General features: G+C 45.0%; 2 protein-coding genes across 5 annotated transcripts in view; both read left to right on the top strand.

The window, feature by feature from the left end:
* UNC13B (unc-13 homolog B) overlaps positions 1–23,577 on the top strand; it is a 238,082-nt gene that overhangs the window by 200,590 nt on the left and 13,915 nt on the right. For all 4 annotated transcript variants that reach the window (XM_057548317.1, XM_007196950.2, XM_007196952.2 and 1 more), the window contains 13 exons: positions 1,215–1,261; positions 3,622–3,700; positions 5,881–5,955; positions 6,446–6,665; positions 9,131–9,358; positions 10,003–10,144; positions 12,735–12,904; positions 13,357–13,472; positions 13,818–13,981; positions 16,332–16,482; positions 17,918–17,986; positions 19,392–19,481; positions 19,823–19,951. In XM_057548317.1, the coding sequence (XP_057404300.1) occupies positions 1,215–1,261; positions 3,622–3,700; positions 5,881–5,955; positions 6,446–6,665; positions 9,131–9,358; positions 10,003–10,144; positions 12,735–12,904; positions 13,357–13,472; positions 13,818–13,981; positions 16,332–16,482; positions 17,918–17,986; positions 19,392–19,481; positions 19,823–19,951 (1,680 nt within the window). The remainder of the gene's footprint in view (positions 1–1,214; positions 1,262–3,621; positions 3,701–5,880; positions 5,956–6,445; positions 6,666–9,130; positions 9,359–10,002; positions 10,145–12,734; positions 12,905–13,356; positions 13,473–13,817; positions 13,982–16,331; positions 16,483–17,917; positions 17,987–19,391; positions 19,482–19,822; positions 19,952–23,577) is intronic.
* LOC103010179 (40S ribosomal protein S6-like) lies at positions 11,399–12,236 on the top strand. The gene is given in 1 exon segment (XM_057548319.1): positions 11,399–12,236. A coding segment is annotated over 1 exon segment (750 nt). The 5' UTR covers positions 11,399–11,434; the 3' UTR covers positions 12,185–12,236.

Genomic DNA, 23,577 nt, shown 5'->3' on the forward strand with positions numbered 1-23,577 from the left:
GTAGACAGATAGGCTTGATTAGAGTACAGGCAACCTGAGAAGGGTCTTACTGAAAAGGGTCTTAAATCCAAAGTTCATCTTAAGCCTACTGCTGATCCAGGGTCATTCTTACCCACTTTTACATCACTCATTAACCTGTCCTACCTCTCCTTTTTGTACTCTTGCCTCATTTTGTCTGTAACTTCTCCCATCTTTAGCCCTCCCAAAACTTCGCCCCCTGTCCAGAGCTTAACAGCTTACTTCTGCCTCCCTTGTTCTGGAGCTCATTTGCTCAGGATAGTTAGCTGGACCCAGGTCTCAGGAGGCAGGGAAGTTGTTGGGAGTGGAGGGGTATAAGGAGGGATGGGAAGCCCCAGACCCGCTAGCACTAGGTCTGTTGAGCCTAAACAGCATGGACCATTGGTTCACAGCATGGACCATTGGTTCTCTGGAGAGCCCTGGCAGCTTTGGAACTCTCTCTGTACACTGCTTGAAGGATTTGCTTTGGGTTTTTTTACAGAAACCTTTAAAACGTGTTTTCTAACTGTTCCTTCCTTGAGTTATTTGGTGCCTCAATTTTCAACTTCTTATTGTAGAGCTCATAAAATTCACCAGAGTGATAATCCGAGTGTCTAATCTGCCCTGGGTTCTCTTGTTAAATAGAGCTTATCAAATGTAGACTGTACTCAGTGTCAGTGAGTTAGAGCTTCAAGGAACCTAGGCCAAGTCAAATCACAAGATGAGATAGGAATCCAGAAAGACCAGGTCTGACTCTGGGGCAGCCAACAGAACTTAGGAATATAGCTGGAAGAAGACTGGACTCCATGTGAAATTGTCCTTTTGCTTTAGTGAGGCGTGGAAGCCTGCATGGACCCTTCTCCTGGCTTTGGCTTACTATTATATATACCAGTGGGTTGTGGGAGGGCCGGTAAGTTCTGGCAGCCCTCACATTCCCAGTGGACCTTAGTCCTGGGATCTCTGTGAGCTTGGCCTTATATCCTCCCTGTTCACTGGGGAGAAAGGAGGTGAAGTACCACTCATTTCAGCAGCCTGCCTGTTGCCCTGGCTGACCATGGACTTGGCTTACACATCAGGCTGGTTATGTCACCATGTGGTGTATGTGACCTACACTGCTCTGAGCTTCCTACTTTATTGCTCACTGCTTGACCAAAGAAATATGGCAATCTCCCGTCTCTCCCAGGATCTAACTTTTTTTCCTCTCTCTCTCTTTAAAGATTGCAGATGATGGTGATACCTCTTTGCCCCAGTGGCTCCCAGAAGGGTAAGTGTTGTACTACAAGGTTTCTGTGGATCTTATGCTGCTTCTAGCTTTTCCCTTGGGAAGCAGGAGAAACAGCTTCATCAGCTGGATTCTGGGGAAGGAAGAGATTCCACTGTAGAGACTGCTTGGTTCTCTGGGGCAGAGGAGAGAACTCTGCAGACTGATTCCTCAGAGACAGAAGAGAGAGCTTTGCAGGGGAGGGAACTCTGGGGCTCCCCTATCCTTACCTCTGGAATTTCTGAAGTATTACATCATAGTGGTGATATACCCTTTATGTATGGGAATGAGGAAACTAGAAACACATCTGGGTTTAGAGACAGTTTCCTTCTATTCCACTGTTGATAGTGTTGCTGATTAGGTTACTCCCTGGGCTCCATCCTGCTTCAGCTGTTGTGAGTCACCTACTTATTCCATTCCACTGTAGTGAAGACGTAAGTAGCGTCCCGTAGGAGCTCTGTGTGTTCTGTCTGTCTGGGAGTTTCAGACCCATGTGATCGCACCAGAGAGGCATTTCAAACTGCTCGACTGCTGCCTGTAACTCACTGACTGTGCTTGAGAGAGAAGAGCGCTTAAGCGCCTGTGCCACCCACACCTGCACATACACTCCTCAGGAGCGTGAGAATGTTCCTTCCCTCCTTGTCCCACAAAGGCCTTCGGACATCAAAATGCTCAGTGGCTGCCTCCTCTTCCTCGTCACCAGGGAAGAGAAGAGATTAGATCATAAAGTTATCTACTATGTTTTTAAGTGCTCCTTTTCCTTGTGATTTGTCTTTTATATAGCAAGAGCTAAACATGTGAAAGAGCCACCCTTCTTTTGTCAAAAGCTCACTTGTGTTGCAAAAAAAAACTTCTCGGCTTAAGGAGTGCATTTTATAGTTTTCAGAATTAGCCAAAAACTTGTGGCACCAGTTGCTTCTTCAACAGCCCTTCTTCAGGGCTTTAGCTTTTTTCTTCAAATACTTTTAAAATCCATACATGCCGGTGGAACATATCCAGGCTATTTTTGAATGTAGCCATGCAGTGATTTTCTAAATGCCTCCCTGTTGTCTTCTTTCCCATCCTTCAGCTTAGTCCTTGGAAGTTGTCACAAGTTTCGATCTACCATAGGTGTGGTGGTCTCATTGAGAACAAAGTTCACTGCCTGTATTCAGGAAGCTAGATTATTAGAAATCAGCACATCGGGTTGCCTGTTCCAATTCCTGGCCTTGACCCGATTTGTGGCTCCAGTTTTGACCTATATAGCTGGCAGTACACACTTACTCTTCCGTGACATTTCTCTTTTCAGGCCAGCTGTGGTGTACAACCCAGCCACCCTGCTTTCCCCACCTCGTTGCTTTCATTAAAACCAAGTACATGAGTTATTTTCATTGAAGCTCAGAATAGCTTCCAAAAGGTCAGAGAGGTTTTATAGTTCATCCGCCTCATTTTATGGAAGTGACACCAGGACCCAAAGAGAGGAAGGAAGTTTGGCAGAGGACATGTAGTGAGCTAGTAGAAGAGTTGGGGATGAAATCCAGGTTATCTCAAGGTGAGAAGGGTGTTCTTTTGGGGAAATTCTCTGTATTTTTATTGCATATTGTTATGGAGGAACAGACAAACAACAACAAAATTAGTAAGTATAGAAAAGGTGTAAAAGTTTTAGAAATCTCAAGTTTCTCCAGCTGTAATTTTTTCCTGGTCCCTGTTGATGTGACCATAGGGCTAGGCCAGACTCTGAGGCACTTTGCTGTTTCCTTCTTAAATGGTCTTTTTTCCCCCAAATGATCTTTTGGAAGTCTCTCATCCACTTCCCCTGCCTCCATTTGATTATGCAGGCTCCTCTTTCCGTGGAGACCCTTTTTCTTCAGGAGGCTTGGATAGGCAGAACTGGTGACTCTTTTACTCAGGTTAGAGAAGGTCTCCTTCTACATGTTATTGTTTGTCAGTCTTGCTCACCTAGGCAGCAGCTTTTCTATAGAGCTCTTCCTGTGGGCTCTGTTCTAGCACAGGTCAGGAAAGACTTATCTTGAGTCTGGCCTGAGCGTAAGGAGGAGCTATCTTAACCACCAATTCCCACCTTGCTTTCTTGAGCACAAGGGCCTTCAAATAAACAAAGGAGCCTTGGACTGGCACAGTGGGATAAAAGAGCTCTCAATCCTTGGCTAAAACCTCAGAAGGAGACACTGAGAGCAGATTCCATTGTTTGTCATCCCATGGCTTTATTTCACTCACTTTCTGTCCTCCTTACCCCTCTTAAAGGCACACGGTGGAGGTCAGTTCATCTTCCTCTGAGGAGAAGATGAGCAATGAGGATGGAACATTGAACTGCCAGTAACTCAAGGTGAGACTAAAGGTCCTGATATATTTTCTTCTCTCCTCAGGCCAGCTGGAGGGCTCTATGGCATTGACAGCATGCCAGATCTACGCAGAAAGAAGCCACTGCCACTTGTCAGCGATCTGGTGAGTAAGGACTCTTGTGAAGGCTTAGGCTATAGCCTTGGGATATCCCCCATTGGGACTTGGCAAGCTTTCAGGACTGGAAGTGGGGCCTTTAGTGACAAGTATTAGTCTGATGATCAATCATTTAAAGCTTTACTGAGACTTCGTGATGGCTTCAGTAGGACCTTACATTACCTCACTCCCTTGTCAGAGCCCCAGGTTCTTCATTAGCTGAAGCTCCTACTAGAACATTTGTAGCTTGGACCCTCAAAGCTGGGCTCCAGGGTCATCTTCTAGTTATTCATCTCCTCTAGGTATCTCTGTAGCCTTCTCTGATGACCTGTAATGGAAACATCCTCTGATCCTAACCTAGATAATTGAGATTCGTGTGTGATGGGCATGACAAATGTGACTCCTTCTTGGAGGTCAAGTGAAGTCTCCCAAGACATAGGTTTTCTAGACTATCTCTGTACCCTCGTGTCTAGCATTGGGAGGTAGTGATAACAATTTGTGGAATTGAATTGATACAGGCTTAGGAGTTAAAGCTGATCTCAGGACCTCCAGCATGACCAGAAGCTCCTATCTGGGCTCATACCTCCTAAGGCAGAATCAGCTCAAGGAATTTTCTGTAGTTTAGTGAGTAGTGGGGGTAGGGTGGTACCCAGGTCATCTCAGAGTCTTGGAGCCAGATATTCAGTAAGACTTGAACCCTTTTTCTTATTACCATTTTCTACTCCTATTTTCTTCTTTTTTTCTCCCTATTCAGTCTATTTTGTTTTTTCTATCCACTCCTTTTTTGATTTTTCCTCCTTACTGTGCTCTTTTTTCTCCACCAGTTTCTCCCTACTTAATTGACTGAGTAGAAGTATCCTCTGCCATTTTCTCTTCATCATTTCTTTCTTTCCTTCTTCTTCCCCCTGCTATTTGTATCTTTCCCTTTTTCCTCCTTTCTAATGCACCTCTTTTCCCACCAACTCTTCATCAAGCTGGTTGGATGAAGATAAATTCTGATGTCATCTCTTCTTTATTATGTCTTTCATCTCCTCTTTTTTCTCTTCTTCCTTTCTTTTCTTCCTACTTTTTCTCATCTTCTCCCTCCTTGCTCACCAGCTTTTTTTTGTTTAACTGATTGGATGGCAGTATCTTATTCACTTCTTGTTTCCCCTCCTCTGTCTTTTAACCTTGCCCATATTTCGCTTTATGGCATAACTCACCTTCTAGGCCTTGGGCCCTGGTCTGTCTGGGTTGAAGACAGTTTTTAGTGGCTAGAGGCAGAGGGGGTTGGGACATGTTTCCTACTTTGGACTATAGGGAAGAAACCTCTCAGTTGTCTCTGAAAGCTTTCATGCCCTTGTGGGGCTTTAACATCATGTTGTTCCTTTCTCTGCTCTCCTCTGCACAGGCTATGGTAAGTGTCTCCAGAGCCCCTTTCTGTGCTTTATAAGAGTCCATATCCCAAGCCACCTGGGCACATCCCAACTGTTCTGCCCGCTTAGGCTGATACAGTGACTTCTGTCTGCCTAGTGTCCCTGCTTTAGGGAAACCATGTGCCTCTCCAGGGGCTGTCCCTGAAGCTTGGGCTTGGCAGATTCATGGGCCCCTCTATATAAGAGCCTGGCTAGCAGGGCATCATAGCTGTCACATTTAACCCCCTACCCTGCTTGATTTCAATGAGGCTACATTGCCCCTTTCACTTTCAAGTGCCCTGTTCATTTGGGCTTTTGGCCTCCACAGCTTCCTGGGATTGTGTGGGCAGGGGGTGGTACCAGAGAGTAGAGGATATAGTATAGAATCATAGTTCCCAGTGATGGTTCTTGACTGTGACTCTGTCAGAGTTGTGTGTCTATCCTATTCTTAATGACCTGTTTCGGACTGTAATTCTAAACTTTTCATTTTCCTTTGCCTTCCTTTAAACAAGGAGTTTCTGTGGGGTCAGATACCTAAAAACTCTTTGGATGATAGGTACCCTGAGAGAAGTGCTGTTCCGTCATTGTTAGAACAGTCCCTGAGGGCCTTGGATTTGGATATTGACCTCAGGTGCTTATTACCTATTATCCATGGCAGTCCCCTGTGAATGACAGTAAAAATAGAGAGAACATAGTGAGTTATCATCAAATAGCTTTGGTCACTGAAACTCCCTCCCCAGGGCTTTGCCTAGCCCTTGGTAGTAGCCAGGGCTGACAATAAATCTTCTCTCACAGTCATTGGTCCAGTCCCGGAAGGCAGGAATTACTTCTGCAATGGCTACACGCACGTCTCTCAAGGATGAAGAGCTGGTAAGTGACCCATGGCCTTTCAAGAGTCCACTGGCCTATGGTCCAGTAAACATCTCTGTAGCCAAACTTACTGGGAATTCAGAAGTGTTGGGCACACTCTGTTAATGAAACAGATAGCATCAAGTTTTCTACACTGGGAGAGGCAAGGGTCCAGACCAGGGGTAAACCTTAATCTCACGTTGGAGTATGTGACCACCAATGTCAGGGTTTAATGGTAAGCCTAGTACCCTTTGTTTCCCTAAAAAAGCCTGAATAATGGGACAAGGCTCAGGCCCAGCATTCAGGTCAGACCTATCTTGGATGACCAGGAGCACATGATGTGGAGGGCTTCTTTCTGCCAGGCTGGGCTGTGGGCTGAGCCAAGCTAAAGCATCTCCTCCATTGCCAGAGGAGAAACCGGGGTCTTGAGAGCCCTGCAAGGGTCTTAGTTCTGGTATCTCCCAGCAGAGAACTGAAGTCGCTGGTGGGTTATGGGATATGTGTCTTTCAGAAATCCCATGTGTATAAGAAAACCCTGCAGGCCTTAATCTATCCCATCTCGTGCACCACACCCCACAACTTTGAGGTCTGGACGGCCACTACCCCGACCTACTGCTATGAGTGTGAAGGCCTGCTCTGGGGCATTGCCCGGCAGGGCATGCGCTGCAGCGAGTGTGGAGTCAAGTGTCACGAGAAGTGCCAGGACCTGCTCAATGCCGACTGCCTGCAGCGTGAGTGTCCCTGTGGGGTGACGGGTGGGGAACATGGGCAGCAGGGCCTCTCCAAAATAGTCTGGCAACAAAGAGCTAGGGTGGCTGGGACATCATCCCTCTATTCTACCTGATTCTGAAGTTCTTTCCTTTTTAGAGAAAGTAGGGTCCTAAGTCAAGAGACATTGCCATTCCAAATAACAGGTCTTGTAGCACTCTCTTAAGCACCTTTAGGAAAAATCCGTTGAGCTTTCTATGGTCCTCTGATGGAGATAAAAATCCCTTCCAGGATTCAGATGATCCCAGAGGCTATGCTTGAGTGTTATACACACCATGGTGGCCATATTGCCCAAATGACTAGAGCATGTTTAATCAGCCCAAATGACTAGAGCATGTTTAAAACTAATGAGAAGAGAGAGTTCTGTGAGGTTCTAGGCCTCACAGAGGAACCTCCTGAGGTCTAGACCCTAGGACTCAGGGAAGCTGGAATTTATTCCTTGCTTATAGTTGGAGCATGTAGACAACAGTGCCAAGAACAGAAGTTTCAAATGGATTAGGCAGAGGTCCAGATGGAGAATGTGCCACACTCCCAAGGCCCTCGCTAAATATGTGACTTGTGCTCCCATCATAGAATGGGGAAAACAGGAGCAGGAAAAGCAACAAGTCTCTGTCACAGGAGGTGGTAGCACTCCAAGTTCTTACCTCCTTGCTCCACTCCTGCTGGGCTTGCGCTGCTATAGCTAGACCCCAGGAAGAGCAGGGGTAGGGGATGTGGGATGTGGAAAAGTATTTTCTCGCCCCTCCAGGTCTTCAGGTGTTACTCAGAGCCAAGCCATAGCAATGAAAGCTTCAAGGATTGTGGTAGGAGAAAGGAAGGTCGCCTTTAGACTCACAGCACTTCATTATCCCAAGGAAAGATATGTGACATAAAAGGGGCCCAGGAAGAAGCCTCGAGGAATTGTTGACTTAAAATGTCTTTCTTTGAAGAATGCTAGATTGGTGCCAGTGGCATGGCTATAGTAGACGTGAAGAGACAGGCAGAACATAGCAGAAGTTGGGTGCTGGTGATGACTTTGCCCAAATCCATCATGAGGGGGCGACAAGCACAGGTGCCAGCAGGCCCCTGCTTTAATTGCGAGAACTAGCAGCTGGCTGCATAGGCTGCTTGCTGGAAGCCTCTGAAATGGTGCTCTGTAGCCAGGGTGTCCATCTTCCCTTTAAGAGCCTTTTGGAGATCCCGGTCCAGGTAAATAGCATTACATGGGATACGCTAAATGGCAAGAGTAGGTTGCAGCCCAGGTCATTTTTCATTTATCAGAAAATATCTTCTGACTAAGGCTTCTGTGAAGCACAGAGTGGAATTAAATGCCCTTCTGTAGGCTTCACTGGACAGAAAACCTGCTTTCCATCCTCCCAGGGTTAGGATGCAGATGTTGACCTTTGTCCTTTGCTCCAAGTTTTGTAGTTAAGGCCTAAGTCTTTGGAGACTGGAGAGAGGTTAAGAGCCAGTCTGCAGGACCAATAAAGGAAGGATGGGTCCTCTGCCCCGATAAGCCTGGTTGGTGAAATACACTGGAGGAGTCTGTGTTCTGCTATAATCCTTAGGACAGCAGAGGAAGCTTACTGACCTTTGAGATGAGCTGGCTGGGGTCATGGCTGGTGAAAATGGCCCTTGGCCTTGCCAGGATAATAATGATGGTAACAATAATAGGGACTGTTTATTACTCAATAAATAAAGCATCTAGCCCAGTGCTAGATGGCAGGCACTGGGCTAGATGCTTTATATATGCTATCTAATATAATGCTTATTACAAATCCTGAGAGATAAGTGACATTCTCTTCTCTTAGAAGAAGCCTACTTACCCAGCAGGGAGTAGTGGAGTCAGGATTTGAACTCAAGTCTGTCTGGTACCAAAGGCCATACTTTTCTCACCATACCACACTATTTTCTGAGATTAAAGACACTGGAGCCATGGGGCAAAACCCAGCTATGTGCTGTGACGAATTCTGAGATCTGTATCATGGCTTGGCATTCGGATGAGATTGGTGGAGTTGTTGTGCCCATCCACAACCCCTCCCTGATAACTGGGATACCCATTTTGATATTTTGGCCTTAGACTTGGAGGGTATCTCTCAACAAGCATGCAGATGGAAGAAAGACAAAGACAACTGCAGACTGAGCTACATTTTTTGTTTTTCTTTTTTGATGAAAAACTCAACATATATCTAAATAGAACAGAATAATACACCCCCATAACGATGATCAACTTTTTGCTACTCTTTGAGTTGCGTTTTAAACTCCACTGGCTAGGCATTAAACTCTAGCAGGCCCCACAGAGATCAGCTTTTCCCAGAGACATACCAGTGTCTCCCTAAGCTTCTCCCACTGCTCAGTGACCTCTCCCAGGCCCCATTCTTCATCCTGATCCTTGGTCTGGTAGGTGGCCTGTTGGTTACCCTACTTTCTGTCTCTGGCCATTCTTCAGGGGCTGCAGAAAAGAGCTCTAAACATGGAGCGGAAGACCGGACACAGAACATTATCATGGCCATGAAGGACCGCATGAAGATCCGAGAGCGGAATAAGCCGGAGATCTTTGAAGTTATCCGGGATGTCTTCAATGTGAGCAAAGTTGCCCATGTGCAACAGATGAAAACAGTGAAGCAGAGTGTGCTGGATGGCACCTCCAAATGGTCGGCCAAGATTACCATAACTGGTGAGCAGGCCAGAGTTTGAGAGGACAGGAGGGCCTTGGCTATGGGAAGGAGCCTGGGGAAGAAGCATCCTGAGTGTGAGGGAGCAGGGGCTGGGGAGAAGGAGCACAGAATGAAGGAAGAGGGAGGGCCTCATTATTCATCACTGCTCCTCTCCTAGACTCTGATGCCAGGGGGCGCTGGGAGAGGCAAGACTGGCACCTGCAAACAATATGAATGACTGTTACAAGGATTTGGTAACAGTCGGATATTATAGACTTGGTTAGCAGTTTGATATTATAAGAGCAGGGAGGGTGGGGGTAAGGGGACAGGCAGGAGATCAGTGAATAGTTAACCAGTGATTTACTAACTGGGTGGATATGGCTGAAGCAAGCATGTACCAGAGCAGATAAGGACCTATTGGGGTAAGTGTAGGGGTAAGTGGTCAGTTAGGGTCCAGTGGGGAGGTAGGATTCTTGGGCTAGGCTTTGAAGGAAAGCCTCGTGGCTTAGGGCTAAGGATAGATGTGGAGGAGTGAGAAAATCTGCTCCTGTGCAAGGAGCAGATAGAGGCTGCTCTAAGATGGGAAATATGAGTCATACTTTGGAGGGCTTATGACTTCTGGAGTGTACTCTGAAGCCTCCTTCTATGTGCATTTGGGTTGCAGTGGTGTGTGCCCAGGGCCTACAAGCCAAGGACAAGACAGGATCCAGTGACCCTTATGTGACTGTGCAAGTGGGCAAAACCAAGAAGCGTACCAAGACCATTTTTGGGAACCTGAATCCTGTCTGGGAGGAGAAGTTCCATTTGTAAGTCATAGTGGGCTTTGTCTTACCTGGGACTGTGTATATTTTGGGAGCAGCATTAAATCTCATTGTTCTGGGCTTGGGGTCTAAGAGAGATGGGTCAGAGGCAGTGGAGAAAACCCATTTCTCACATACTTCAATTGGGTAGCAGCTATTCTTTCTCTGGGTTTCTTCTCATGGACTATTGTATCAGGGTTACTGTACCCAAGCCCTGTCTTAACTAGGGCTATTAAAGGGGTCTTTGGGTGTCCCATACTGCTTTTTCTAGTGCTAGGAAGATTTTATTGTACTACTGCTGAGTGACAGAGCCAGGGACTGCCCACCCAACTGTGTACCTTCCAGCCCTGCCATCCTGCCTAGGAAGGGTTAGTCTCTTCTAGGGAGTGGGGAGGGAACATCTTTGTCCTACAACTGGATAATTCTGGCTTGAAGATGGAAACCTGGGATTTGGAGAATTTTCGATTTTCCTTAAGGGCTCTGCTTTTCTTTCTGCCTCAGCTTTCACTCCCTACTCCTTTATTCATTATCTCACTTTTTTATAGACTATTTCATATGACAATGAGGGATGGTTGTTGAAAAATGGCAAGCTCTAGCCGAGGACTTGGACTAATGTCTGGTAAATCCAGATGCTTTGTCACAGCCCCTAATGCCTAGGACCAGGACTTTGAATCAGCCAAGCAGGCAGCTTATGTAGAGACCTTTTTCTGTTGGCTCCTTGGAAGGGGATTGGGGAAAGGGATTGGGGCCTATAAAATCAGTCTCTAATCCAGAGGCAGTAGTTACTGGGGGGAGCACTTGTTTTTCAAGAAGCTGAATGGTTCCTGCTTGAATATTACCTATGATTAATTCTAAATGAATTGGCTCTATAGTCAATTTTGCCCACTTTTATCATTTAGCAAGCAATTTGTATTCTGTATAAGACACTATACCTGATGTTGTGTATCGAAAAATGTATAAGACAATCCCTGACTTCAAGAGGCTGATTGATGATTTGTCTATTATTTTTCAGAAGACCAGTAGCTATACTATAATATTTTAATGGAATGTGCAAAGATATTATGAGAACATAGGGTAAGGAGCAGCAGATTCTGCCAAGTACAACTTTTGGATAAGGCAACAGGGATCCAGAAAGCAACTGCTGGGGAAGGAGAGAGTGAGGGAGGAACCTGGGCAAACTACCTCCTCCAAGGCAAACACCATAGAGGAAATGATAATTCAAGTGGATATTAAAGAATGATAGAAATTCACCAAGCTCTTTTTCGTGGCGCCTCGGAGGCGGTCGGCCGCTTCAGAATGAAGCTGAACATCTCTTTCCCGGCCACTGGCTGCCAGAAACTCATTGAAGTGGACGATGAATGAAAACTTCTTACCTTTTATGAGAAGCATATGGCCACAGAAGTTGCTGCTGACGCTCTGGGTGAAGAATGGAAGGGTTATGTGGTCCGAATCAGTGGTGGGAACGACAAACAGGGTTTCCCCATGAAGCAGGGTGTCTTGACCCATGGCCGAGTCCGCCTGCTACTGAGTAAGGGGCATTCCTGTTACAGACCAAGGAGGACTGGAGAAAGAAAGCGCAAATCTGTACGGGGTTGCATTGTGGATGCCAATCTGAGAGTTCTCAATATGGTCATTGTAAAAAAAGGGGAGAAGGATATTCCTGGACTCACTGATACTACTGTGCCTTGTCGCCTGGGGCCCAAAAGATCTAGCAGAATCCGCAAACTTTTCAATCTCTCTAAAGAAGATGATGTCTGCCAGTACGTTGTGAGAAAGCCCCTAAACAAAGAAGGTAAGAAACCTAGGACCAAAGCACCCAAGATTCAGCGTCTTGTTACTCCACGTGTTCTGCAACACAAACGTCAGCGAATTGCTCTGAAGAAACAGCGTACTAAGAAAAATAAGGAAGAGGCTGCAGAATATGCTAAACTTTTGGCCAAGAGAATGAAGGAGGCCAAAGAAAAATGCCAGGAACAGATTGCCAAGAGACGGAGGCTGTCCTCCCTGAGAGCTTCTACTTCTAAGTCTGAGTCCAGTCAAAAATGAGATGTTCTAAGAGTAACAAATAAATAAGATCAGACATCAAAAAAAAAAAAGAAAAGAAAAGAAATTCACCAAGCACATTCTTAGACAGATGGGGGTGTTAGGTAGAAAGCTAAAGCATATATGACCAGGTGGACTTACCATGAACATTTAACACCTTTAGGGACTTCATATAGGATTCTGGGGAGGCAACTAGCAGCTGCTTCCTAGGGCTCTGCGGCATCCGTCTGGCTGTTTTCTGTTGGTTTTGTTGGTACAGCTAGCTGATAGGAAATCAGAATTGTCCCTAATTACTCCTCCCCTCCTCGCTTTTGTCCCAGGGCAATAAGGACTGGATAATGGTATGTAGAGAGCTACCCAAGCTAAGGAATGAAGAGCCATTTGCTGGTATAGCCTGACTCACTTGGGACTTGAGTACCACTGTCCTTTGACTCCTTCTCTTCCTCTGCAGGGCCTCAAGTGCAGCTGATAGAGCTTTGGGAGGGAATTGGAAGTAATAAGAGTGGGGGCTCCTGGGTCTCTTCGTAACAGAGCCTTCCTAATTCTTTCACAGTGAGTGCCACAACTCTTCTGACCGCATTAAGGTACGTGTGTGGGATGAGGATGATGACATCAAGTCAAGAGTAAAGCAGCGGCTAAAGCGAGAGTCTGATGATTTCCTTGGCCAAACCATCATTGAGGTTCGAACACTGAGTGGCGAGATGGACGTCTGGTACAACTTGGGTGAGGAAGCAGGACCAGAGAAAGTTTCTGGGAAGGGAGAGCATGAATGGGGAACCTGGGGAAACTCCTGTCTACCAAAACCACCACTCAGTCCCCAAAGCATACCTCTATACAGAGCCTTGCCTCCCCTACAGGGAACCGACCATGCATAGAGATGGGGGACAGAGGAGTGGGGGTGTCTGGAACTCACTCTGGCTGGACATTTTCCAGATTTCAGAAGGCCTTTTTATCTTCATACTCAGCCCTAATGCCTTTAGTCCCTTGAGCACTTCTTTTCTCCCACCCAGCCAGTTCTGGGGTATTTGTGGACTATATGGTCACTGGAATGAGTTCACCTATTAGGTGAACACTTGGGTCAGTGCCTCCTTTTCCTTGGGTTAAGCCAGGTTGGGGGCTGTCTATGCTGTCTGTGGTTGCATTGGTGTCAATCTCCAGTCTTCTTTCCTTCCTAGAGAAGAGGACAGACAAATCAGCCGTCTCAGGAGCTATCCGACTACAAATCAATGTGGAGATCAAGGGGGAGGAGAAGGTAGCCCCGTATCATGTGCAGTATACGTGTCTCCATGAGGTGAGCCAGCTCTTGGTAGACGGGATGCCAGAAAGCAATGTTGGGAGGGGCCTTTGACAATAAGTAGGATTGCTAGATGGTTGAAGATCTGGAGCCTATTTTTATTTTATTCTTGGCTCACTGTGCTACCCTGGACAGCCCACATAACAGTCCCAGCCTCAGTTCTCTTTCACTAATGTGAGAACAGCCTACTGGGGCCACAGGAGTTACTGAGCAATGACTTGAAGGACAGAATTTCTATGGAACCCTATCCACATTCTCCTGGTCTTTAACAGCAGGTTTTTTTTTCTCCAACATATATTTAAGTCTTTAATATCACTATATATTTTACTCTGTCTTCTACAGAACCTCTTCCATTACCTCACAGACATTCAGGGCAGTGGAGGAGTCCACATCCCTGAGGCTCGAGGAGACGATGCATGGAAGGTGTACTTTGATGAGACTGCCCAAGAAATTGTGGATGAATTTGCCATGCGCTATGGCATCGAGTCCATATATCAGGCCATGACGTAAGGCTCCCCTGGGGCTCTAGGAAATGGCTACTAACATTTGGAGTAGCTAACAATGGAGGTACACTGACAGAGTGGACAGGTCTTCAGTGGGGTAGTATTCAGTGATTCATTGCTTTCCTCTCTGAGCTGGGTAGGGTGGATCTGTGCAAAGAGAGTATATGTATAAAAGGAGTGTGTTTATCAGTAACTCAGGGAGAAGGTATTTGTCTGTCTACCCCAGAGTTCACAGGTAGGAAGAGAAAAGGGCACGGGAGGGTATACAAGGACAGACTTGCCCAAACATCACCGGCCTGAGCAGACAGGGTATGTGTGCTCAGGTATATGTGTGTGACAGACAAGCTTTCATAAACTGGCCTGGGAGTCGGAAAGAGCACTGAACTGTAGGGAAAGCAGCTGTGTCTGCAGTTGACCAAGACGCCTATAAAAGAAATTCCCACCTACTATGAGAAGAGGTGTAGTCTGTGTACTGGAGAGGCTGCCATTAGAAGCAGCACTAGGAAGCTGCACAGGAAGCAGCACTAGGTAAGCAGAGGGTAGCTGGTGCCCTGGCTGTGCTTCATTTATTCTACAAACTTTTACTTAGTTCCTTCTGTGTGTCATACGTTGTGCCACATGCTGAGAACACAAAGATGAATGAGATGGGGCCTCTGTGCTTGGGGAACTCAGTCTAGCAGGAGAGACAGACCAGTAAACAAACAATTACAACATAATATAATAAGTGCTATAGTAGAAGTAATCACAGTGTATCACGAGAGCATCTAAATTTTAGGGGAGGCCTGTGAAGAAAGCTGTTGAAGAGTTGACACTTGAAATACAGAAAAGGAGGAAAGATATTTCTGGTAGGGCATGTGCAGGGCTGCCAATATGCAACAGAGCATAGACTATTCAAAGAATTACAAGAAGTTTAGTTTGGATGGAAGAAACATGTTGAGGATTGAGGTTGGAGAATGGGCCCTCTGCCATTCTTACTCTGTTCACTCTCCCTGGATGAGCTCATTCAAGCCTATGACCTCAGTCACTACTTCTGAGCTTAGGACTCCCAGATCTCTTTCTCCAGACCAGATCTTTTCCTGAGTTTCAGATCCATTTTCATTTGCTTCCTGGCTATTCTCATAGGCATTGCAAACTCAACATGACCAAAATCCAAATCAACATTATCTCCACCAAATCTGTTCTTCCTATAGTCCCTATTTTAGTAAATGGAACAATTTATTACACAGTTATCCAAACAGAAGTTTAGGAGTCAGCCTAAACATTTCTTTCATACTACCACCATTCAATCAGTCTCTAAAACCTCTAGATTCTACTTCCTAAAAATGTTTTTGATCTATCAGTATTGCTATAGTTCAGTAATAATGATAATAATAATAACAGCAACAACAACTCCTATGTACCATTTCCTTATGTGCCAGGCACTGGTCTAAGTAATTTATGAATGTTAACTCATTTAATCCCCATATCATTATTATTCCCATTTTATAGATGAAAAGACTGAAGCATGAAGAAGTTTAAGTAATCTATCCAAGGTCACTGAGCACTGGAGCTGAGACTCAAACCCAAAGTCTGGCTCTAGGGTCTGTGCCCTTAACCATTTCTCTGTTCCATTTAGTGCTTCATTGCTTCTTTTCTGCGTGATTGCAATAACTCTTCAATTGGTCTTTCTCTCTTAGTCTTCTCTCTCTCCAAGTTTTCGTTTCTAATTTTTACCTTCAAAGTGACCTTTCTGAAAGACTAATCTGATCACAGTATGCCTTTTTTTAAAAACTTACTATAGCATCTAGGATAAACTCCTTTATTATCTGTTCTCTGTCTACTTCTCCTCTCGAATTTCGTAGTACTCCTCTATCAAACACCTGAACAGTAGCCCTGAGTGAGGTTTCCCAAATGAATGACTCTCTCCATGAGTATATTTGTTTTTGCAATACAGTTTCCCTTCGCCTGCACACTTCTCCATTTGATTGATTCTTACTAATCCTTTAAGACTTGTTTCAACCATCTCTTCTTTGGGAAGCCTTTTTCTAATCCCTTCTAGCCCCCAGCCATTCTAATTTAGGTGATCTTCCTGTGTGTGTCCACAGAATTTTTGCATAGCATGCCTTGGGTTATTGACTTACTTTCTAACACTTGCTTTCTCTGCCAGAATGTCACCTCTTTGGATTCTGGCCCTTAGTGCCAGGCCTGGCACATAGTACGCGTTCACTGAATGTATATTTAAGTGAGTAAATTATGAAAATCCTTGTATGCCAAGGTGATCGGAAGCTTCACACACATGAGTGAGATCTTTTGATTACTTGACCTTTGCTGCAAACCCTGAAGAGTCTTTGAGGCTGAAGGTGCTGTTTTTCAGGCACTTTGCATGTTTGTCATCCAAGTACATGTGTCCTGGTGTGCCAGCAGTGATGAGCACCTTACTGGCCAACATCAATGCCTACTATGCCCACACAACCGCCTCCACCAATGTCTCTGCGTCTGATCGTTTTGCAGCCTCCAACTTTGGGGTGAGTGTGATGTAAAAACATGTAACCTGATTGTTATCAGTTAACAAAGTTTGATTTTTTAGTCAGTACTGCAGAGCTGATATGCCTAAAATTCAGATAGTTGCCTCCTAGATAATGAACTTATTTCCTTATGGGTAGTTAGACTATACTAGTAGACTCTCCTCAGACGTGGATAAGTGAGAAAAGGTGGAATAGCACCACTGTGGTTTGTGCGGTGGGACACTACCTGGGCTCAGGGAGAACCTCTCTAGGCCAACAGCTTGGTTGAGTCACCATGTTCCTCAGTCCTGCAGGTTCACAAAGGAACCTTCTTAATATTATTCAGTCTCTCTCTGACAGATTCATACCACTTAAGTTCATATGAGACTGATGTCTAAGCAAGAATACCAGTTGTATACCTGAGCCTGTCCCTTTCCTAGTGTCTGGACAGTTTTCCTGATCCAGGGTATGCCCTTTCCTGTTGTTAAGGTACTTGTGAAGTTGAATCATTGCTCATAATGTCACCTGACATAAGTTCAGTGTAAACTGGATGGTATATATCAGACCCACCACAAATATTACCTCTTTAGGGATAAAATTACTGATACTCCCAAATCTACTGGATCTCTGAGCCCTTTTTCTTGGTGCTGACCACTTTTTTGATGTTGTTGATAGTCTTTCTGTAGATGAATTAGTATCATTGATTAAGCCAGTCAAATATCTGTTCCATTCTGTCTCTCCACATTATATATTGACTTAACTAATATCTAATGCTATATATAATATTATCAATATGTGAGTTCTAGGAGTGCTGCACCAACAGCTTACAGGAACATGATTCCACGTTTAATTATACTTTTCTATAAAAATAAGCTATTAAATAGTATTTGTTGTTTATTTTAACATTTAAAAAGTATAAACTAAGGGAAATGATATAGAATGTGGTTTAAAGAGAAATCCCCTTGTGTCTCCCTGATCACCTTCCAGATGCATCACTGTTTCTCTCTCCCATCGTCACTGCTAGGCTGTGGCTGTTTTAACTGTTAAGAGCTATTCCAAGATAAGTTAGGACACCACAGACACAGGAACAAGTTGGAGAATGTGTTTAGAGTTTCCTTTTATCTGACTAAGATGAGTTAGAGTCCCAAAGGGATGGAGATGCACTGGTCATCTCCTCTTGATGTGTATAGAAAGCTGTTTCCCCTCCCAGAGACTTGCTTTCCTCTTGCCAGCGTGAGAAGATTCCCCAGTTTAAGTGCTAAGAGATGGAACAGGAAAGACCTATCCCATTTCTCTTTTGCGTGGTTTGTTGTTCTCCTCATGGGCAAATATGGGACAGGGTATGTCCCCAGCTCAGTGTCTCCCTCTCACCCGGAGATGATTCTCTTTTTGCTACAGTCTAGAGAGCTTGGAAATAGATTATTTCTGTTCCTCATTATTTGTTTATCACCCTCAGAAAGAGAGATTTGTAAAACTACTGGACCAACTGCACAACTCACTGAGGATTGACCTCTCTACATACAGGGTGAGTGAAGACATGGCTGTGGGGTGGGACAAAGGATAATATCAAGATCAGTCTAGAGAGACTTTGGACCAATCATGACTATAAAGATCGAAGGCAAGGAAACTTGGTCTTTGTCATCACATCCACATATATGGCCAACGTCACTGACACCTGTGGTTCTTCAAACTCCAAGGACCATGCAGTGTGTAAATAGTAGCAGGTGTGGCTGCTTTTTATAGATAGTTGGCTTTCTAACCCCACTCATGTCACTCTGCCAAACTCTCTGATGACATGTTCATCAAGGAGTCTCCTAAGGATAATCTCTTCCAGAAAGCCCCCTTTAAAAATTAGATAATTATATTTCCTTATTGCATTTTTCCATATTCTCCTCATTTTCCAGGAGAGGTGTGAGAATCTGACTAAGGGGAGAGAGAGTATCTTGGTTTGGGCAGGTAATTTGTAGCAGATGTCATGTCCATTTCTAGAATGGAGGGAGGAAATAGATGTAGTAGGAGGGTGGGTGCCTAGGACAGGACAGGGAAATGGGCAGTTTTTCCGTTCTTCCTAAGTTAGGCCTTCTTAGAATGACTTCATTACTTGCTTTAAAGTGTTGTGAATTTCCAGAACAGGCAATATACCCACATTAAAAAGTAAGTATAAAAACAATCTCAAAGTCAAAAAGAAGTGAGATTTTAATTATCTGCACTTTCAGTGCCCTCCATTTGCACGAATAATGGAGAGTTGACTGTATATCTTGTATTTGGCATATAAGTAGCCATTTGAAGGTTTAAAAAAGCAAAACCCTTAAAATGGAGAGTGGCACAGCATCGTCCTTAAGCTTTCTTTGGCAGCTTCCTCCTAAAACTCCTGCCAGAGAGAATGAAGTGAGGCGTGGTGGAAAGATCCTAAGGAACTCACTCCAAAAGCAGTTCTGCTCAGAGCTTTGCCATCTGCTGGCTCCAGAATGGTAGAGTAACTGGGATCCATTATACAGAAAGTACGTGTCTTGGATCCCAGTCTGGTCTGTAGTATGGCTCCACTTATATTCCAGGATACACAGTTAGATTGTAACTTTTGAAGAACTCACTCATTGGGTGTAAGAATCTTCACCCAAGAAAAAAGTGTGTGTGTGTGTGTGTGTGAGTGTATGTTCATTTGTGCAAATGCTCACACGTTGCATGGGAAGTAGGGTTGGGGGTAGGATGTGTTGCTTTCTGGGCTGGGGATTATTAACCCCTGCTTTTGGCAAGGGCCTGTGTCTGTGGAAAAGAGAGGGAGACCTGTAGTCTTACAGCTTTTTTGTTCCTCTCAACTAGGGAAGATCCCAGTGGGTAACACTTAGGGAAGCTTCTGATTTCATTGCTTTTGGCAGGGAAGGCTTTCATATTCTTCTGTTCCTTTCTTACATTTGCTTGATTTGCAATAGAATAATTTCCCTGCTGGGAGCCCTGAGCGACTTCAGGACTTAAAGTCCACAGTGGATTTGCTGACCAGCATTACTTTCTTCAGAATGAAGGTAAGAGATGAACTGGGCTGGGCAGTGCTAGGCTGGGGACCTGGCCACAGGGACATGGAGAATCAGAATCACTGGGCATAGTCTAAGGCTATAGGATTTATCACCTTTAAGCCCACATTTCCAAGTAACTGTTCCTGAGTTACTTCTAAGAAGACCATGGGTCAAGGAGGAGGAGCTAGGCAGTTCTCCCCATCAGCTGTCCTGACAATTTCATCCCAGGGCAAGGTCCAGGGACCTACAGAGGGGTGAAGGAATCTGGAATAATTTGGGGGCAGTTCTAGGAGGAGAAACCACTCGGGTGAGCAGGACCCTGGACCCATATTCTTTTTATTAATTGGCAGGTGCAAGAACTGCAGAGCCCTCCAAGAGCCAGCCAGGTGGTAAAGGATTGTGTGAAGGCCTGTTTGAATTCCACATACGAGTATATCTTCAACAACTGCCATGACTTGTACAGCCGCCAGTACCAGCTGGTAAGAGGTTCGGGATCAGGTGGGGCCACCTGTCAGTCGTTCTTGGAGCCTCAGCTTCCCTTTGCTGTGGCCATGGTGGAAGGGAGCTCAGGATAAAGTCCTTGATGTTCTCGAGAGTGAGTGAATTGTGGAGTGGGGACCATCTAGACCATGTGAGACATCTGTGGATGGACAGGAACCACTGGACAAGATGTGACATAACTGAGTTGAACAGAAGTGGCAACAATAAGTTTCACTTTGGTATTGAAGAAAAGTGACCTACATTTGAGAACAGTTCAGGGGGTGAGTAGGTGAATTCTTAGTCCTTCCCAGGGTCTTTGGTTTCCCCCAAGGTTAATTTTATTCTGACTCATGTGAACCCCTCTATGTTCTAGGCTCCCTTCCCCTGAGATCTAAGCTAGTGGCTTGTGGCTGTTTAACTTTTCCCTCTGACCACTTTTCTCTGCACTGCATGGTCTTCTGAGACATACTCATTAGCTGACTATCAAGGCTAACCCTGTCCTTCTGGGAGGCTGAGCTACTTCATCTGGTTTAGGCTGGCATCCTAACTCAGTACCTGATGACTTTGTATGTTTTTCTAAATCCTTCCAGTGGTATCCTTTTTTTTCTTATTTCAAAGCCAGGACTTCCTTCTGGGTCTAATTACTCAGTTACAGTTGCTATTTTAGGAATGTCTTGCTGAGCACACATTTGCAGAGTAGATTCCCTTCAGTCCAACGAGTATGTGTTGAATGTTTGTTCTAGGCCAGGTCTGAGGAAGCATAGTGCTCCTTCAGTTAGTTCACAGTCCCATAAGCATATGCATAACTCCAACCAAAGTCTGTTAGAAGGGACTTGAAAGAGAGATAAAATTGAAGGAGGAAGAAGTCATTCTTGATGAGATATTGGGAAAAGCTACATAAAACAAGGGTATTTGAGACAGACCTTGAAAGGCAGTAGGATTTGGATAGCAAATGATGGGAGGACAACCTAAATCTCTGGGACATTTACCCTTTGGTGAAGACATCCAATTTGTAATTCTTCCCAGGAACGCCTTAGTAAAGACTAAAATCTTGTTCATACTCCCCGCTTGCATTGTCAAGTTTGCTTTTTGTGCAGGTACTATCTTTACAACTTCCTCCTTTATTTATTTTTGGCTGCGTTGGGTCTTTGTTGCGGTGTGTGGGCTTCTCATTGTGGTGGCTTCTCTTGTTGCAGAACATGGGCTCTAGGTGCGCGGGCTTCAGTAGTTGTGGTTCACGGGCTCAGTAGTTGTGGCTCACGGGCTCAGTAGTTGTGGCGCACGGGCTTTGTTGCTCCGTGGCATCTTCCCAGACCAGGGCTCGAACCTGTGTCCCCTGCATTGGCAGGCAGCTTCTTAACCACTGCGTCACCAGGGAAGTCCCACAACTTTCTCCTTTTAAGGTCTGTAAAACCTCCCGCTGGTTCTGAAGTCCATGGGAGGTTTTCCTGGGGTCTTTGTTTAGCTTGCCACACTCAAGGCTCTGCCATCCATCTGTGGATTCTCTCTGGTTGGGGAAAGACACTGTTCTCAGCTTTTCTCTTTCAAGTATGCGGTAGGTCTGTCTGAATAGTTGGTCTCTATTCCCTAGCATGAGATGAACCTAGACTTTGAAAGAGGCCTTACAAACCATTCAGGGACTTTCTTTAGCCTTTGTATTTTGCTAACTGTTTTTTACTTTCTCTCACTCTCATTTTCTCATTATTCATTATTTGTACTGAAGTAGACCCTTGGTGTCTTTTATTTCCCTCTACTGACCTTCAGTCATTGGTTCATTCATCTATCCATTCTTTTAACAGATTGAGCACTAGGGATGTAAAGATGATTAAGACACATTTCTGCTTTGGGGGAGCTCATTGTTTGGTGGAGGTGGGGGGAAAATTACTACATTTATTGGTTTTTGTTATTTTATTGTTATTATATTCTATTGTAGTTGTAGTTGTCTGTTACATCTATATGAGAGGTTCACAGAGGGTGCTCTGGGAGCCCAGAGAGAGGCATCTAACCAGACCAGGGGTGTCAGGGAATACTTCTCAGAAAAGGTAGAGCTTCAGTTATGGCTCACGAGCTCTAGAGTGCAGGCTCAGTAGTTGTGGTGCACGGACTTAGTTGCTCCATGGCATGTGGGATCTTCCCGGACCAGGGCTCAAATCCATGTCCCCTGCATTGGCAGGAGGATTCTTAACCACTGTGCCACCAGAGAAGTCCCTCTCTTCTCTTTTTGATAATAGCTGTTCTAACAGGTGTGAGGTGATATCTCATTGGGGTATTGATTTGCATTTCCCTGATGATTGGTGATGTTGAACATCTCTCCATATACTTGTTGGGCATTTGTATATTTCCTTTGGATAAATGTCTAAGTCCTCTGCCCATTTTTTAATCAGATTTTTTTTTTTGCTATTGAGTTGTATGAGTTCCTTATATATTAATATTTTGGAAATTAACCCCTTATCAGATACATGGTTTACAAATATTTTCCACCATTCTGTAGGTTGTCTTTTTATTTTGATTGTTTCTTTTGCTGTGTAGAAACCTTTTAGTTTGATGTAGTCCCACTTACTGATTTTTGCTTTTGTTGTCATATCCAAAAAATCATTGCCAAGACCAATATCAATGAGCTTTTTCCCTATGTTTTTTTTAATTTTTTTTTTTTTTTTATTTATGACTGTGTTGAGTCTTCGTTTCTGTGCGAGGGCTTTCTCCAGTTGAGGCAAGTGGGGACCACTCTTCATCGCGGTGCGCGGGCCTCTCACCATCGCGGCCTCTCTTGTTGCGGAGCACAGGCTCCAGACGCGCAGGCTCAGTAATTGTGGCTCACGGGCCCAGTTGCTCCGTGGCATGTGGGATCTTCCCAGACCAGGGCTCGAACCCGTGTCCCCTGCATTGGCAGGCAGATTCTCAACCACTGCGCCACCAGGGAAGCCCTCCCTATGTTTTTTTCTAGGAGTTTTATGGTTTCAGGTCTTACATTTAAGTCCTTAATCCATTTTGAGTTAATTTTTGTGGGTGGTGTGAGGTAGGGATCCAATTTCATTCTTTTCCCTGTGAATATCCAGTTTTCCCATTACCATTTATTGAAGAGACTATCCTTTCCCCATTGAGTATTCTTGGCTCCCCATGGTCTTTTCTTATCCAGCTAAGCAAATAACTTTCTAGATGCAATTCTTCCCCCTAATAACATTCAGGGAAGTTAAGGGAAGTTTTGCTTCACTGAAGGCTGGGCCAACCTGCATGCTAGGTCTGTTATGTAGCCCCTGCAGAAATTGAAGGAGCTTTTCAGAGTTGCGATGTACATGTGTGTGGTGGGGCAGGGGTGTGATATTAGAGGAGGGCCATCACTAGAAGAGAAGGACTGCCAGTGGGGGTCACATGGAACTAGACCTACTTAGACTGGAGGGGCTGCGTACTTCAGCCAAGAAGTCACTATATCCATAGCTACTGGGAGAAGGAGGAAGGGAGACAGGCATCTTTATGCCTGACCAAACTTATCAGAACAGTGCCCTGGAGCTGGGGAGAGAAGTTCTCAAGGACAGACTCTTCGTGTCCAAAGACCTCCCAGTGGTCACCCCTCTGATAGAACAGGTGTGGTCTTGTGGAAGACAGGCTGTAGGAGAGGAAGGGTCCC

Source organism: Balaenoptera acutorostrata, chromosome 6 (assembly GCF_949987535.1).
Source record: "Balaenoptera acutorostrata chromosome 6, mBalAcu1.1, whole genome shotgun sequence".
Classification (NCBI taxonomy): domain Eukaryota; kingdom Metazoa; phylum Chordata; class Mammalia; order Artiodactyla; family Balaenopteridae; genus Balaenoptera; species Balaenoptera acutorostrata.